Here is a 16,127-nt window from a genome sequence, read left to right on the forward strand (position 1 = left end):
AAGTGAAGTGTCTTTTCCTTTAATTTAATTACATTGTTATTCAGGTAAAACAAATTCTAGGCAAAAAACCCGAATCTCTGAATTTTTCAAAGGAATCCCTGATGGTGTTGGGATTTGTATCGTAACTGGATGTCGAATACCAGCCTACTCAGCTGCAAACCTGAGTCAAAATTAGGCTTATAATCGCCAGCGAGCGCAATACTGACCACATCGCCTCGAACAGTGTACTATAGTGTACAGTTACGGCCTTGATAATTTCAAGGTCTTGATACAATTGGATTGTCGCCCCAACTATTATTATTGTTATCGTTAAACCTCATCGTTATGAAAATAAGACAAATTGGAAATCGGAATAAGAGGTTTGTTCTTGTGAAAGAAGTTTGCGGAGGATTTTGTATATTCTCGCAGTAAAGGGGAAGGTTTCTAGATCAACTTTAAAGCCCATGAGTAAATATTATGACATTCAGTTACTGAACCTGCTGGAGAAGTTCGAGTTCAAAATTTTGAGATGTATCTCTACGGCAGCATGGTACTTTTGAAATGGTAACAATATTGAGAATCAGAATTAAGATGTTGGCAAGATCTCCTCATATTAGAGATGGGTACGGTTCTTATTATCGTGGAGCGCTTCATATTTGATGAATGAGTTTATACGGTCTATTTTATTGCCCTAGCTTTATCTAAATTGTCTTTTCTCTCACACTTGATATTAGTAGACTTTTCAAGAGGTTCAAATGGGCTTACCGAGATTGCAAACAAGCAAGTGGTAAAGAGAAAAGAAAATCCCTTCCTGCCGGACATTACGGAAGAAGTACGGCAATCTCAAGTAAACGTTTAGCAAAAATTGTCCTCACCAATTTAGCTGGAATTCCGCAAGGCCCAGTCTTCTCCCCAACCTTTTTCTCACTTTTTACGGCGGATATCCCGTATCCGCTGGTGTTGACCTCATCGTTTACACCACACAGGGGGGATAGAATACGGCAGGACCCGTCTGAATTTATATTTAGACGAGCTCTAACAATCAACTCCAAAAAATGCCAAATAATCATTTTTAAAAGAAAAATGAGTATGAAATCGAAAATGGTCTCCAACATCAGAAACCTCAATAGTGAACTAAGTTATCTACTTTGTCGTCACTAGTGATACTAACCTGTCCAACATTCCCCACATCAGTTAGGTTCTATACCGTGCAAACGGTACCTTCATATCACTGTACCACATGCTCCGCTTTTGTAAAAGTCCAAAAGTAAAGATTTTTTGCTCGAAGGAGTAAATCCGCCCTCTAATCCCTTTCGATTTCATCTTCTGGACTGACAACTTCCCTTATCATATCAAGGAAAAGCAGATCCTCTGCACTGTACCAGCATATTAAAAAATGAAGATAAACGAACGATATCCAATCAAATCCTCTACGGCAGCTCCATGCGGTGAAGTTCCTTGAGAAGTATTTGTCACAACTGTTTGGTTGACGACTGTCTGGGCTTTGAGATCAGCGAGAAAAATCTCCCCGCCTCTAAACAATTCCCATGAATTCTCCTCTCTTATAAAAATGATAATTTTCGACAGGGAATGTAGAGTGGTCTTTTAGACATCTTTTTAGGTTTTTTGGGGTAGCTCTTCTCTCTTGGTCGTCTTCGGCCACATAGTGATCGTCAATCCATTTTGTCATTACAAATAATATCCCACGACAAATGGCTAACCAAGGTTTTCGTTTTTGTCCCCCCTCCTGTTAGGAGGGAAAAACCATCCCCATGAACTGATATGTTTCCTTTTTTTAACACTACAGTCATGAGTTCTAATTATTACTGTTGCTGGTGATTTGCAGTGACCCACGGTGTCCAAGCGAGTTCGGTTTGATAGTCAATGGCTTTAACTGCAATTATAGCTGTTGCCGTACTTCCTGAAACAGTTTTGATATTCATTGTAAAGGGATGGAGTAGCGGGGGCTAGGAAACACATAATTAACTCAAGGATTCATTATTAGAAACGTCGTTCAAAGCGGGGTCGGTTCGTCGTGATCGGTTCCGCCATTTGGCTCTATCGAATGCCTGATTTGGGTGTAACCTCGAGGCTTTTAAATCCCCATCCAGCGAATCAAGCCACCGTTGTTTCGGCCTGCCTTTTGGTGGTTTACAATCGACTTCGATGTTCAGACCAATTTCGGCAAGTGAATTCTCCCAAAATTTGTCTGAAGATCGAAGTCGATGGTAAATATTATATTATGTTTACTGGGAACCCCCTCAAAATTATTCAGGAAATACTGAATTTCGTATTAATATAAGTCATAACATAGGGTTCAATTCTAGAAAGCTTGGTGAAAGCGCTACCATTATTAACAACATTCTAATAGTTTGAAATCGCTTCCCTGTTGTAAACTTGTTACATCCCAAAATATATCATACCAAGTGGGCTGATATCTTGGGGCTTAAGGAAGTCATCCTGTGTATCGAATTCGAGAAATCAATTTTCTTTGTTGATGCAATTTACCATCAGGCCTGACGGGAGAGGGTGGACATAGAGAATTCTTCCCCTGGGTCCTCGAAATTCTAGTTGCAAATCCCAAAATGTATCCAATGAATTCCTTTAAAATTGTAATGACTTATTCATTACACATTTGTACGGTCCACAAACTAGATACTTGTGGTTCATTTATGGATACTATGGATTTAATAGGGAATACGTCGGAATGAAATGACAACATTAAGGGAAATTAGAGTCCCCACGAGCTTCTGCTAGAAGGTGGGTTAGTCTCACTAGTACCAAATTTATAGTAAAGTTGTTTTTTCTCAACTAAGGCTACGGAGTGCACTAGTGTAGCTAAAATAAAAATTCTTAAAGGCGGAGCTCGTATATCAACTTAGGCTCGAAAACTGCAAAAGTACGTTAGTAGAATGATATTATCAAGTAAAAAGTAAGATGTAGTATAGCTTCTATAACTGCCTTCCATCTTCTAGTTTCAGTTTCCCGGCGTCTTTTTCAAACATCTCCGTTTACCTGTATCCAATAAAAATACTTGTAAGATCATCTCGATTTTCACTCGTTAGAAAATTATGTCATCAGATTCCTTGGGGGCCTGAGAGATACCGGCCTTTGTTATTAAAAAAAAAACTATTGCAATGATTTCTGAACATATTCGTCATCTAATCTCAAGATTCTCAGCCACTTCTAGATATTGTTCTTGAGTGTGTTTTGTATTTCTAATCAGTAATCTAAGCCAAGCAATTTGCTATTAAATATTTCATAACAAATCAGCCTCATACGTGAGCTCCATGAATTTATGGTCACTATATAAAGCTTACCAGCGAGTTTCCGTGTACAGTACACACTCGCCTACAAGACGGTTACAAGCTTAATCAGTAGCTTTTTGAGCCCCGCAAGTGTTCAAGTCGCGATTATTATTCAGTAATTTGTATCTAGAAATAACTCGCCAAAATGCGTATCGGTGCGACAGTTCCAAATTTCAAAGCTGAAACAACCAAAGGACCCATTCAGTTCTATGATTGGCAAGGAAACTCGTAAGTGTTGTGTTTGTGAAATGACATATAATAATAGAAAAATAATAGTTGGACAGTTTAACGGGTTTTTAACGGAAAAGCTCAAGTTGGTAGATATCTGTGCGGTAACACGTGAAATATGTGAATTCCAGATTAAAATATCCTTTTAGAGAGTTTAAGGAGTTTAGGCGTTTAACAATTTCGATCAAAGTCGATCAAGTGCGTCTAAAAATTATCATGCAAATTAAGCTGAATAAGCTGCGTCCTAAAGTTAGAAGGTTTGCTAATGCAAAACCGGTTCTAATGGATAGTGGCTATTTGGTTCTCCACATACTTTTCAACTTATTTTAAGATTGAGTGCAAAATGAATTCTACAACAAACTACCATCGAATTAAAAAAAATGCTGGCAATAATAATATAACACCAGATTGACAGTGTCCATAGTACATCTAAAACATAGCATTGTATTTCTGATAGCTAATTATAGAAATCCTAAGTAGCTATCTCAAATTATTGATTAGCGATTTATCTTAAGAATGTATAAGTTCAGTAGCAACTGAAGTGATGGAATATTTTAGGTAACTACCAGGTACCTCAGCAAAAAACTAGAGTTACTAATCCGGTTCTTCTGATAAAAAAGTTATGCCGTTTAGGAGATGAGATACTCATTTTAGATTTGGAAGTGAATTGGGGAGTTGTAATCAGAGTTTTGCGGTCAGATTTGATCTTATCTATACGAGTAATACTGAATTATAATTGCAATTTTTAAAAATGAAGGATGGCTTTGGAAGATATTTTTCCAGGTCCCCGAAATACGTATTTGTATAGATTAGACCTTTTTAGTCAATAAAATGGGAAAATATCTTCCATGGCAATCTTTCACTTTAAGACTTGGGCTAACAAACTTCCTCGTAATTCAAACCATATTGCAATTTGCTATTGTTTCGTTTAAGGGGGTCATCCCGTATGAAGGCTGTTTTTTTGGCTTTTTAGAAATTTTTTTGTGAAGAACTGGATGAAGATACAAATACGATTTTTTCACCATAGATTTATCAATATCTTGAGCGTACATGATAATTTTTCTAGCCCGATCGCATAATTCATTATTGAAATACAGAGCAATTTATACACCCATCTCCAAAAAAACGTGTTTTTCTGCTGCCACGCTAGAGGGCGCCGCGATCATCTTAAAGAAAAAAGTAAACGGCATCTTAACGTACAGACTTAATTACAGTTCGCAAACTAGGATTATTAAAAAATATGAAAAGCTAAATGCTTGGTGCCTTGTTAAACTTTTTTTTGTGAATTTTGGTGTTTTTTACGACTTCTTTAATGAATAAAAATGAATAAAAAAAATCGCAATTATCCTAGTTTGCGGACCGTAGGAATATGTTGTGAATAAGTCCTGAAAATTTCAAAGTATTTGATTGGGTAGATTTTGAGGTATGGTGGCAGTTGATTTTCAACATGCAATTTCGAGAAAAACGCATTTAAAAAGTAAAGTTTTCAGCCATAAAACCTTAACTGACCATTAATCTGCTATACCTAGTCCACAAACCTTAGGTTTCTTGAAGAAACACATATATGGCCTTGGCTTCAATTCTTGTCCTTTTAAAGAAGTCATTCGAACGTCATTTGGATCGATAAATACGAGCTTTATTACGGCGATCGGTATAAATCTGGCATTTGACTTATCACGTGTTTTAACACTATAATTTCCGAACGACTCCGAATATCAAAAAATCACTTTGTCCATATATTCGACACTATATACAATTGATGCCAAAAAAAAAAATCGATTCCGCGGATCCGACACACGGGATGACCCCCTTAAGGAACCCCAAGCATCCTGGCTTAGGACGGGGGTCTACAAATTGGATATCTTCAGTAGTTATAGGCAATTATTGGGGATGTAATCGATGTTTGAGTTCTAGCCTATACCATCGCTCCATGGAGGGCGGGGTCTACCATGTCCTCAATTTCTACCGTAGCTATCGATCCAACAGTCTTTCCGAATTGGATCATGTCCTCTTCTAAGGATTAGGCTATTACTATAGAGGTCAAAAATTCTTTACCGGGTTTTCCTCCCGGGGCTAGGAGCTTGCAATTTTGCTTTCTGAGAACTCAACTCTCTGAGGAATGCAAGCCAGTTTTCATAAGCTGAAATAGGCTCTGTTAGCATGCGTGCATGAATTTTGTAATCGCAACTGTTATCGATTGTTATTTTCGATCATAGATAGGAGAAAGTCCGAACGGCTTCCAGGTTGTAGTCTCCTATCTTTACTGTTTTCAATTGACCAGTATAGTTGGAATTTGTTGCTATTGTTTTTTTTGCCACCATGCACTTTATTTTGCCTTGATTAACGTGCAGCTCAAAACCTCGCGCCATTTGCTCGATCTGAATGCAATCAATCTGTATATCTCGCGATATTTTCCCGATTATAACTATATTGATAGTAGAGGCCAGCAATTAGCAAAATTTAAAAAAAAATAATGCTTCCAGCCCTTATTTCATCACCGTGGCTTACCCTTCTTTAGGCCAGGTTAAAAAGATGCATGACAGAGCATTCCCCAATCTTTATTGATGATGAAAAGTTTCAAAACTGATTTACGGCTTTTATCTGGCCTTACATAAATATATAATAATAAATCTCGACCAACGTAGTTAGTCTTATTAGTTTTGCTGGGATACCAAATTTTCTCCTGGCCGTGTCTTCTCGTTGCCAATCATCGGTATTAATTCGCTGTATTTGAAGTGCTAGGTATTGCTTATGTATATATAATGTATATATATACCTGGCGCACCAGGATAATCTCGACCTGAGTGGCAGAGCTGCATGCGATTAGGTACGTATCGTGGGTTGTGGATAATGACATGGCCTACCGGGTCAGCTACGAATATCACAAGTTAGTCTTGTAAATAAGTAGCTGCAGACAAGCAGAACGTTTCCATTTGTGTTCGTCTTCCCTTAACTATTCTTCCTTGCCAGGGGGAGTAAACCTCCTTAAAAAAATCCGTAACCCGGGGTAAGGAATCGACGCGCCTATCGAATGAATTCCAGTGACGTTATAGTGTATTTCAGCGGCTTTCCTCCAAATACCTTCTAGGTAACTATGGGATACTGACGCATTGGGGCTCTGCTGTAGGGTTGACTGTTTGTCTATTACTCGTGGGAGGAAATTGGAAATAACAATATTTTATATTCTTTAAATGAGACTCCAGAGACACGAAGACAGTACCCAACACGTTGAGAGTCGCTCAACAACATCAGAGCGGCTCTTCGCCCTTGGATGTTTTGGCGGTTATGCCGTTAACCACCAGGGACGGAAGACTTACGGTCACGGATTTGGAACGGAATCCTTCAGTGTATAGATACTGACTACACGACGCGTTCATAACCCGATTTCCGAACCTAAGTCATGTTCTGGAACAGAACGTCGTCAACCAGTACCGGGTGACAGTGAATTACAATCGAGTTGCCCTACCAACTAGGCAACAAATTTTCCAAGAGGCTTCACTTGAGCTCGGACCAGTCAAACGAGCAACACAAGCACTCCTCGTGTCAGGCATTCCATGAACTTAGTAGTCAGGAGAAGCTTAGTTACTGGGGATGTCGACCCAATTTATAATGAGGCTTTGACAGCATTCCAGGTCGCATTCACAAAATATGCTGAGATTCTCCCAGACGCTAGGCTAAAGATTCCAAAACGAAAGTTTACTTCGGCAACTACTAACATCATTACTGCCTTTGGCAGGATTTTGGTTGATTGTTTGGCCAGCGAGATTACTACTATAGACGTTCACAGTCTGATCTACGTTGCAGCTGCCACGGCTATTCGCCTACATAATCAACATCTTAGAGCGAGAAATAGAGGTATGCGCAGGAAGAGTTTATCGTTCTGGATATTTCAGCTCACCAAAAGAATCGAAAACTTGAGAAAGGAAGTTGGCCGTGTCACGCAAGTACATCTTGGAAATCCATCACCAAGAGTGCACAGATGCGTTGCAAACATCATTGGAAATTACCATCCCTCCAATGATGTGCCAATCGAAGAAATCCTCCAGGTGTTGAAGCAGAAACTTGCGGTGTGCTCCAATCGCATCCGTAGGTATCAAAAGAGCTTTCAGCGAAGGACAGACAACACCTTGTTCTTCCAGAACTAACAGAGATTTTATAAAAATCTCACCAACTCAAGTCGGGAAAGTAACCTCGATCTGGATCAGCCAAAAGACTTCTGGAGAAGTGTTTGGAGCGAAGCTAGCCGTTGCAATTTAGATGCAGCGTAGCTCACACATCTTATGCGTTCATGCGAGGCCTTCCCCGAAATGGCCATGAATGACATTACTGAAGCTTACGTAGAAGCAGCCCTTGAAAAGGCAAGTAATTGGGAAGCGCCAGGAGTTGATAAGAATCACAACTACTGTGGCATCTTCCAAGGCGGATGACGTCTACACATACCTCAGCATATTGCAAGCAACAACACCTGCTGTGGCAATGATTAAATCTAAGTTGCTGGGGGAATTTGAACAGCGTTTGGATCTTATCCTGAAAACTGAGCAGTTCGGGACAAATAAAGTCATCAACTTCAGTTATAGGTTATGCAACTGCGGAGAGGAGACCATCCAGTACGTAACATCTGCGTGCAGGATGTTGAGCAGTGCCGAGTACACAATCGTGATAACTCCGTCTGCAAGATTCAACATCAAAACCTTGCATTGAAGTATAACTTTGTGGGAACCTACCATCCTTACTATAAGTATACTCCGCAGAGAATCTTTGAAAATAATTGGGTCAAACTACTGTGGGATCATACTATTACCACCGACCATAGTGTCAATCACAACAGACCCGATCGAAGAACGAGCGTACTTCGTAATCGATGTAGCCGTACCGTTGGTCCGGAACACTGCTGAAAAACAGCAAAAAAAAATCCGAAATTACGCCCTCTTAGCGGACGATATGAAGCAGACTTGGAGACTGCAAAAGATCGAAGTAGTCCCAGTCGTAATTTCAGCGACGGGATTAGTCCCTCAAAGTTTGCGTAAAGCGGTGAAAACGCTCGATCTTAGGGCTGGACTCTATATGGTGATGAAAAAGTGGTTATCCTTGCAACCTGTGCTATAGTCAGAAGAGTCCTGTCCGGTGACAGTCTGGCTTAGTTGGCTCCACTCTTGATTCGCACTGCCTTCGATTTAAAATCTACATATCTCTACAGTTTAAATCCACCGCGTCACTGCTTGAAGTGTTTGTTTTGGTTGCCCCTCGGTGGGAAGAGGGTCCGTAGGCTTTTTTAACTATATGGTTGCCCTTCATCCTTTGGTGGGGTATAGCGCGTCAACTACACCTACGTTCGCGTTTACCTGAAATGCCCTCCCATGGCCTCTACTGTTCTGAGGTATAGTTTGATGTTCCCATATTTAACCAGCTCGGCTGTAATTCCACAAGTTTGCGGTGCATTATGATTCTTAAGTGGATTAATTGTGCGGACCATTTGCCTGTAGTTGGTGGATACAAACACGCAGTATTATAGTGACCTGGTGATTTATCAGGCCTCTCTCTGAGCATGCTCTTTGAGATTACTGCATTGCTCAGTATATAGCGTTCGGCCATTCCGATGGTAGCTTACAATTATCTTTAAGTCAGTCACTCCAAGCTTTATGGTCGTACTAATGGTAATGCTCTTCGGGTGGTTGTGTATCCCCATTATAGGGGGACTATGCCAACAAGATAATGATCGGAGTCCATTTTGGCCCCTCTGTATGTTTTGGCATTCATCTTGTCTGAGAAGTAGCGGCGTTTGTTTAACACGTGGTCCGTTTGATTAAAAGTGGCCTGGTCTGGAGGGATCCGCGCTTGATTCTGAAACTTTTCATACACATGCATGCACACCTCCGAAAAACATTTCATGAGATACTCTCAGTCCGTTGTCATTGGTAATTTCATGCAAGCTATGGGAGTCGACGTATTGCCGGAATAAGGACCACTTTTCGGATTTTAGAGAAAAAGGGACTTGCCTTAATTTTTCTTTATTTGTTAGCTTCAGTTAAAATGAACTCCCAGCGAATACTACATGATATGGTAGTGGTATTGATTCAACAGGCACTTGTCAAACACGAGTCCAGCTACGTCCAGGATTGGGACTACGATTACATCAGTAATTCTGCTTTGTCCGTATTCTGCAACTGGACCTTGTACGTTGTAAACCTCGCTTTCATTTTAGCACAAGATCCAAGGATAGCATTTTCAGGCCAAAAGTGGATGATCTTACCATTGCATGCATAGGTGAATCTTTGGAGTGAAGACAATTTTTTGGGAGTTTGCCTCTGTTCCCCGCTCCTTGGAAATGTTATCCAGCTTCGTTATTAAGATTAGCAGCTTCCACAGTACAGGTGACAGGATCTCTTTGTGCTTAGTTTCTACATATAACTGCGTACTTACTTATCCTGTTTTCTGTTCTATACCTTCTATCGGCTGGCAGCATTGTTCCAGGGAGGTTCCTTCTACATTCGTTAAGACTACAATAGTCATCCGTGCGGTTTTAATTTCCAATATCAGCGGATGTAATACTGTGTTACAGGATTTTCCCAATTGATAGGGGTGCTGGTTTTAGTGCAGGGTCATCTCGCCGTGTTTTTTTCGCGGTAGCTGAGCCAGATTTTGATTTTCGTACTATTTGATTACTGCCCTATTCTACTCAGCTTTTTACCTCCACTTTCATTCGTATGTTTCGCCTGTAACGCCCGCAATTTGTGTTACCTGGCCTGCAGTACATACTCTTTGGATTTTGAAGGTTAACTGAGAATAGTTAAGATAACCCTTCAAATTCTTTGCTTTCATCTAGCAAGCGGTTCTCTGTAGGCTTCCCAGTTTCCCAGGTTTTGAAACCCTCAGCTGGCCGCGTTTCCAATTTTAGACGCCCTCTCCCCATTTTATTGGGACATGGTTAGTCTTAATTATTTAGACATGGTTGCATTCGAGATTTCGTTGGTAGGTTTCTACTAATTCTATTGCTATTTAGTCGACATAAATTCTCCTGTAGAGGCGAAAAATTCTTTTATTTATCATATATTTGAGGCAACTGGTCCTCTTAATTTCTTTCCAGTTTTTTTGGAAAATTTAGTTTTTTCTTTATTTTTTAAATAAAGTCTCTGCTCCCACCGTGTTGACTAGTTGGTACGGGTTTTGACTTCCTGGTATCCCCTCGGAGGTTGACTTAGTTGTGCTCTCATATCTACTTCTCCATGCTGCTGTGTTATTTGTGTTCTTGTTTTATGATTCATATGCGATCCTCTGAGTACATCGGTAATTCGTAATCCATGTTTCCTGTGGCTCCGACGGATCTGCAATGATTATAACTTTGCGGGGTTGCTCGGTATCCAAGAAGCTTCGTCCGTGGTACCATATAACCATCCGTACGCGCATTTTCTGCTAAAAGTTAATTTTATATGGTTTTTATCTAAGAAAGAAGTAGTAGCTTAGTAGTATCTATGACTATTCATTCAACTATACTAAAAGACAATTTTTTTTAATAATTTTCAGATGGGCAATCATATTTTCTCATCCAGCTGACTTCACTCCAGTATGCACAACGGAACTGGGAAGAATTGCTTCCCACAACGCTGAATTTGTGAAAAGGAACGTAAAATTGTTGGCTCATTCCGTTGATCAAGTTAAAAGTCACATCGACTGGGTGAACGATATCAAATCATATTGTCCTGATATTCGAGGAGAGTTCCCATATCCAATCATTGCTGATGCGGATCGTAGTCTGGCTGTGAGATTTGGCATGCTAGACGAACAACAGATAAATGATCCTGAGGTTGCCAAAACTATTCGTGCTCTGTATATCATCAGTCCCGATCACGTAGTTCGTCTTTCCATGTTTTACCCAATGTCAGTTGGACGAAATGTTGAGTAAGTTACTTGCAAGGAAATTTTATTTTACTCGTTATTAATGGACTTTAAATTTAGTGAAATTATTCGCTGTGTTGATGCTCTACAATTAACCACTCGCATTCAACACATAGCTACCCCTGCTAATTGGACGGTAATTTTGAAATTCATTTGAAAAGTATTTAAGTACTAATAGAATATTATATTTGTCATTCTTTTAGCCTGGAACCAAAGTTGTCATTGCTCCATCGGTATCAGATGAGGAGGCCAAAAAGCTGTTCCCTGGTGGAATCGACTTTGTCACTATGCCATCAGGCAAGAGCTATGTTCGTACTACAACGAATTATTAAATCAATTTAAGAGACATAATTACTTACTATTACAGTCCCCTTAGTTTAGTCATAATCATTCATGAAGTGGTTCGAAATAAATACTTTTGTTAACGCTTTTCAATAATTGATTAGTTTTTCATTTTGATAATATATGTGTATATTAGATATATGAGCTGTCTTCCTTGATATTTCTACTATTCACTCAATTAATGAAATGATATATCCCAAAATAATATCTAAGACTGAAATCGACTGAATTGCTCGATCCTGACAGAACAATCTGTATCTCAAATTAAAATTGAAGTGGAGGTGGGGTTAGAAAAATATGTATGTAGCTTGCATAAACTAAAGAGGAAAGTGTACAGAATATGCATTTATTGATTCATTTTCTGCTCTTACTCTTTTTGCCACTGGATACTCCAAACGTTGAAATTTATAAATCTTATCTTAACTTAGCAACAATCAAAAATAAATCAAACTTGATCAAAGTGCAAATATATTCAACGAGTGATAAGGTAAAAAAGTAATCTTTCAGCTTCTTGCTATTATTATCTGCATAACAGAAAGACAGCGGCTAGAATATATAATGCTTATGTATCTCTATCTTAAGAGAACAAGAATAAGAGCGACGAGAAGGATTTTTAAGGGGGTCATCCAGTGTGTCGGATCCGCGGAATGAAACTTTTTTTTGGCATCAATTGTATCTAGATATAGCGTAGAATATATGGGCAAACTGATCTTTTGATATTCGGAGTCGTCCGGAAATTATAGTCTTAAACATGCGAATGACTTTGCTAGAATGACAAGAATTGATGCCAAGGTTGTACATGTGTTTCTTGAAGAAACCTCAGATTTATGGACGAGTTATAGCAGATTAATGGTTAGTTAACGTTTTCTGGCTAAAAATCGGATTCTACTTTCCAAATGCTTTTTTCTCGAAGTTGCATGCTGAAAATCGGCTGCCACCATAGCCCAAAATCTATCCAACGAAATTCTTTGAAATTTTTACGGTCCGCAAACTAGGATAATTCCGATCCATTCAGTATTTTTTTTTTTTATTCATTAAAGAAGCTTTAGAAAACACCAAAATTCACAAATAAAAGGCACGAAAAATTTAGCTTTTAATATTTTTTAATAATCCTAGTTTGCGGACTGTAGTTAAGTCTGTACGTTAAAATGCGACTTACTTTTACTTTCTTTAAGATGATCGCATAGCTGATCTTTTTGATCTGGAGTTATTGCCGGCTCACCCTGGACCCATTTCATGGCTCGTGCTGCGTTTATTCATTCATATTATACATGATACCATCTAGTGTTTCTAGAATGTTTTTGGACGGTGAAAGCTAAAGATGCATTTTGGAGACACAAATTTGAACTACCATTCTATTGCAATGTAGTTGAAAAATTTGGAACTTGGTGATTTGCAATTATAATACATTCACTTTTACCGCCTCCCATATCAAGTAGCATAAACTTTAAATAACTTTAAAACACGCTCGATATCTACTAAATGGCTGTGTTGCCTGAGGAAACGCTTAGCCTCGCAGCTAAGATGGGACTTTGTACATGAATAAATTCTGGTAGAATATGCAATAGAATAATACTATGCAAAGGACCGTCACTAATCCAACAAAGTCGCTATATAATTTAATATATGAAAGTTAAGGTAATAATAATAATTCTTCAGTTGTATCAATGCTTCCGTCCAGTGTTGAACATTTGTCCTTGTTTTCGAACTATAATCAAAGTTGCTTTTGGGAGTAGCGATTAGAAGAGAGCACAAGAAATGAAGGTTGTGTTGATGGAGACGTTGGACTTTCTTTTATAACAAGGCAGAAGACTTGGTCACCCCGGATCCATATGATGTAAGTAAGAAGATTATACACAGGAAAAAAAAAGCAGCTTCAATGGAAAAGGGTCCCGGAATCTCATTATACACCTTTCGGGTAGGGACAAAGTAGGTGGGTGGTATTGCTGTGTCGGTGTATCTATGTCGCCTAGATGGTTTCCTTATATGTGTTTCTTAATCTTATCGCAGCAGAAAACGGATACATCTGAAAAATTAATCCTGGATGCATCTACTTATTTGCCCCTGCAAAAATGGATCTATTGCCAAGAATGTTTCACCTGCTTGCTTCCACCAAGATTCCTATAGTGGTATTTTGAAGCATCATTCGCTGATTAAGATCCATTACAATTAATCCGAAATGAATCTTTAAGGAAGCTCTGCCTTTGATTCCCGTTGAAATGCACGAAGCCGTAAAGAGTTGCGCAATATCTATTGTTATGACAGATGCTGTTACGTGCTCGTGGCAACTCGCAGCCATGTGGGAGCACACCAATGCATTGAATCACATACATGATATTGACAAAAACCCTTATGCGCGAAATATTGCTCGCGCAACTCCCGTGGCGGTCGTAAATGTGCAAGACTCTTCCGTCTCCATAAAATTTCAAAAAATGTATTGGGAGTTAAATCTCTTGTGTATTATTTTCTTGCATGTAAGATATTAAGAAGAGAGTCCAGATCCTACCAAAAGCTCTGACAAAGAAGAGCTTCGACGGTTTTCATTTTAATGAATCAAAGTATTAGTGCTGTTTGTGGGTTTTATCGCTAACATTGAAAGTAAGAAATTAATATTTTAAAGCTGTGGTTTATTTCATTGAAAGACTGATTTTTTCGTGGCTACAAGTAATTAATCCAAATGTGTTTTAATATGTGCTTACTTTAATGACTCACTTTTGTATTTTTATCAAAGAAGTGTCATACCTACATTGGGCGCTAAATATAGTAAGTTTTCCAGTTCTGTTCAGAGATAAAATCAAATCGCTGCATTTTGATTGAAATTCATTTCGGGGTACATCCTCATCAACTCATAGATTTAGTGCAGCTTAGCCATTACGTTGCTCAAGTAATCATCTCATTGATTAGATGCAAATATATGATTGAAACTTAATTTTTTTGACTTGGGATTGAGGGAGTCCTGAACCCAGCATCTATTCCCATTATTTTTGGTCACAAGCTCATTTATTTCAGTAACTCATCAGAAACTGCCTCACCTTTGTCATGGGAGCAACAAACAATGAATGAAACCGCAAATCAATTGTCTCTTCAAAATTAGGTGAGAGTCTCAAATAGAAAGGTCCGTAGACTAAAACAGAATTAGGAAAATGTTTCTCCCCTATTGGCCTCTATTTCTGCTTCATCTGGATTAGGCTTGAACTTACTAGGCGGTTTTTCAATTCAGCGAAATTCCCACTCATGTCGTGGGTTTAAGGAAGCAAATCGCATCTTGGAACCACTTCAGCCACCCTGTTTCAGAACAGAGGTGAGGCAGCACCTGTCTTTACCCTGGACGAAATCACAAGTCATCCGCTTTAAACCTTGTTTATGACATTTATTCGTTCCCAGTGAAAGTTCAATTATAATGAATTTTTAAAAATTATAAAAGGAATTTTCTTTTTGAAGTTACAGATAAAATATCCTAAATTGCAATATTTTAAATTGAGGGACGTTTACTTTTTCGTAACCCACATTGGGCGCAAAATCTCAGAAGTGGAAGATTCTGATAACCCTATATAAATTGCTTTGTATTTCAACAACGAACTATGCAAACAGGCTGGAAAAATTACCATGCACTCCCAAGATATTAATAAATATATGGTGAAAAATTCGTATTTGTATCTTCATCCAGTTCTTCACAAAAAATTTATAATAAAGCCAAAAAAAAACGACCTTTACACAGGATGACCCCCTTAAGTATCAAAGGGTTCTATTTGTGACTTGCGTCACGTAATTGATTAATATTCAAAAATGATTAAATATAGTGTTTAATTTCAATGTAATAAAATAAACTGTCGGAATAGGATTCCTAATTACGCTAAATTAAGTTAAGTTAAACATATGAGAAAAATTTTACTTCCATGAACTCAGTCCTTATATACAGATATATCTTGACTTAGATCACTTTGAATTACAATGCCGCAAGAAGTGAGGAACGTACCTCCATTTAAAAGGGGCCTATTTCAATTTATAAGGAAATTTCTGGTATTATAATATATTTGCGGTCTCGGAAGAAATAACACTTTAGCTAAATGTTATTCTTGAAGTCGCTAATTAGATAAAAATGGGTTGAAAACCAAATACAAATGTACACATATCCCTTTACCTGTTGATGTTGAATGCCTGAATTCAAAGTCTTCAAAGATGGTTTTACACTCGTTTTTAGTGGATATGTTACTGTCAGTGTTAAGCAAGTTTCTACTATTATGCCATTCAGAAAATATAAGTTAAAACGAGCTGCTGTTATCTGAAGACATTGTACCATTTGTTGGGTCCGGAACCGACGAAGAGCCCGAATCTTGCAAATGTTGTACTTCGCGTTTGGCGCCATTTGGCCATTGT

General features: G+C 38.6%; 1 protein-coding gene across 1 annotated transcript; it reads left to right on the forward strand.

Annotated features, from left to right (window-relative positions):
• The first annotated feature begins 3,298 nt into the window (after positions 1 to 3,298).
• Positions 3,299 to 11,847, forward strand: LOC119649890 (peroxiredoxin-6-like). The gene is made up of 4 exons (XM_038052280.1): positions 3,299 to 3,515; positions 11,037 to 11,411; positions 11,469 to 11,544; positions 11,612 to 11,847. The coding sequence occupies exons 1-4, from the start codon at positions 3,433 to 3,435 to the stop codon at positions 11,738 to 11,740; spliced, it is 663 nt and encodes a 220-aa protein (XP_037908208.1). The 5' UTR covers positions 3,299 to 3,432; the 3' UTR covers positions 11,741 to 11,847.
• The last annotated feature ends 4,280 nt before the right edge of the window (positions 11,848 to 16,127 follow it).

The sequence above is a fragment of the Hermetia illucens genome, chromosome 2 (assembly GCF_905115235.1).
Source record: "Hermetia illucens chromosome 2, iHerIll2.2.curated.20191125, whole genome shotgun sequence".
Lineage (NCBI taxonomy): Eukaryota > Metazoa > Arthropoda > Insecta > Diptera > Stratiomyidae > Hermetia > Hermetia illucens.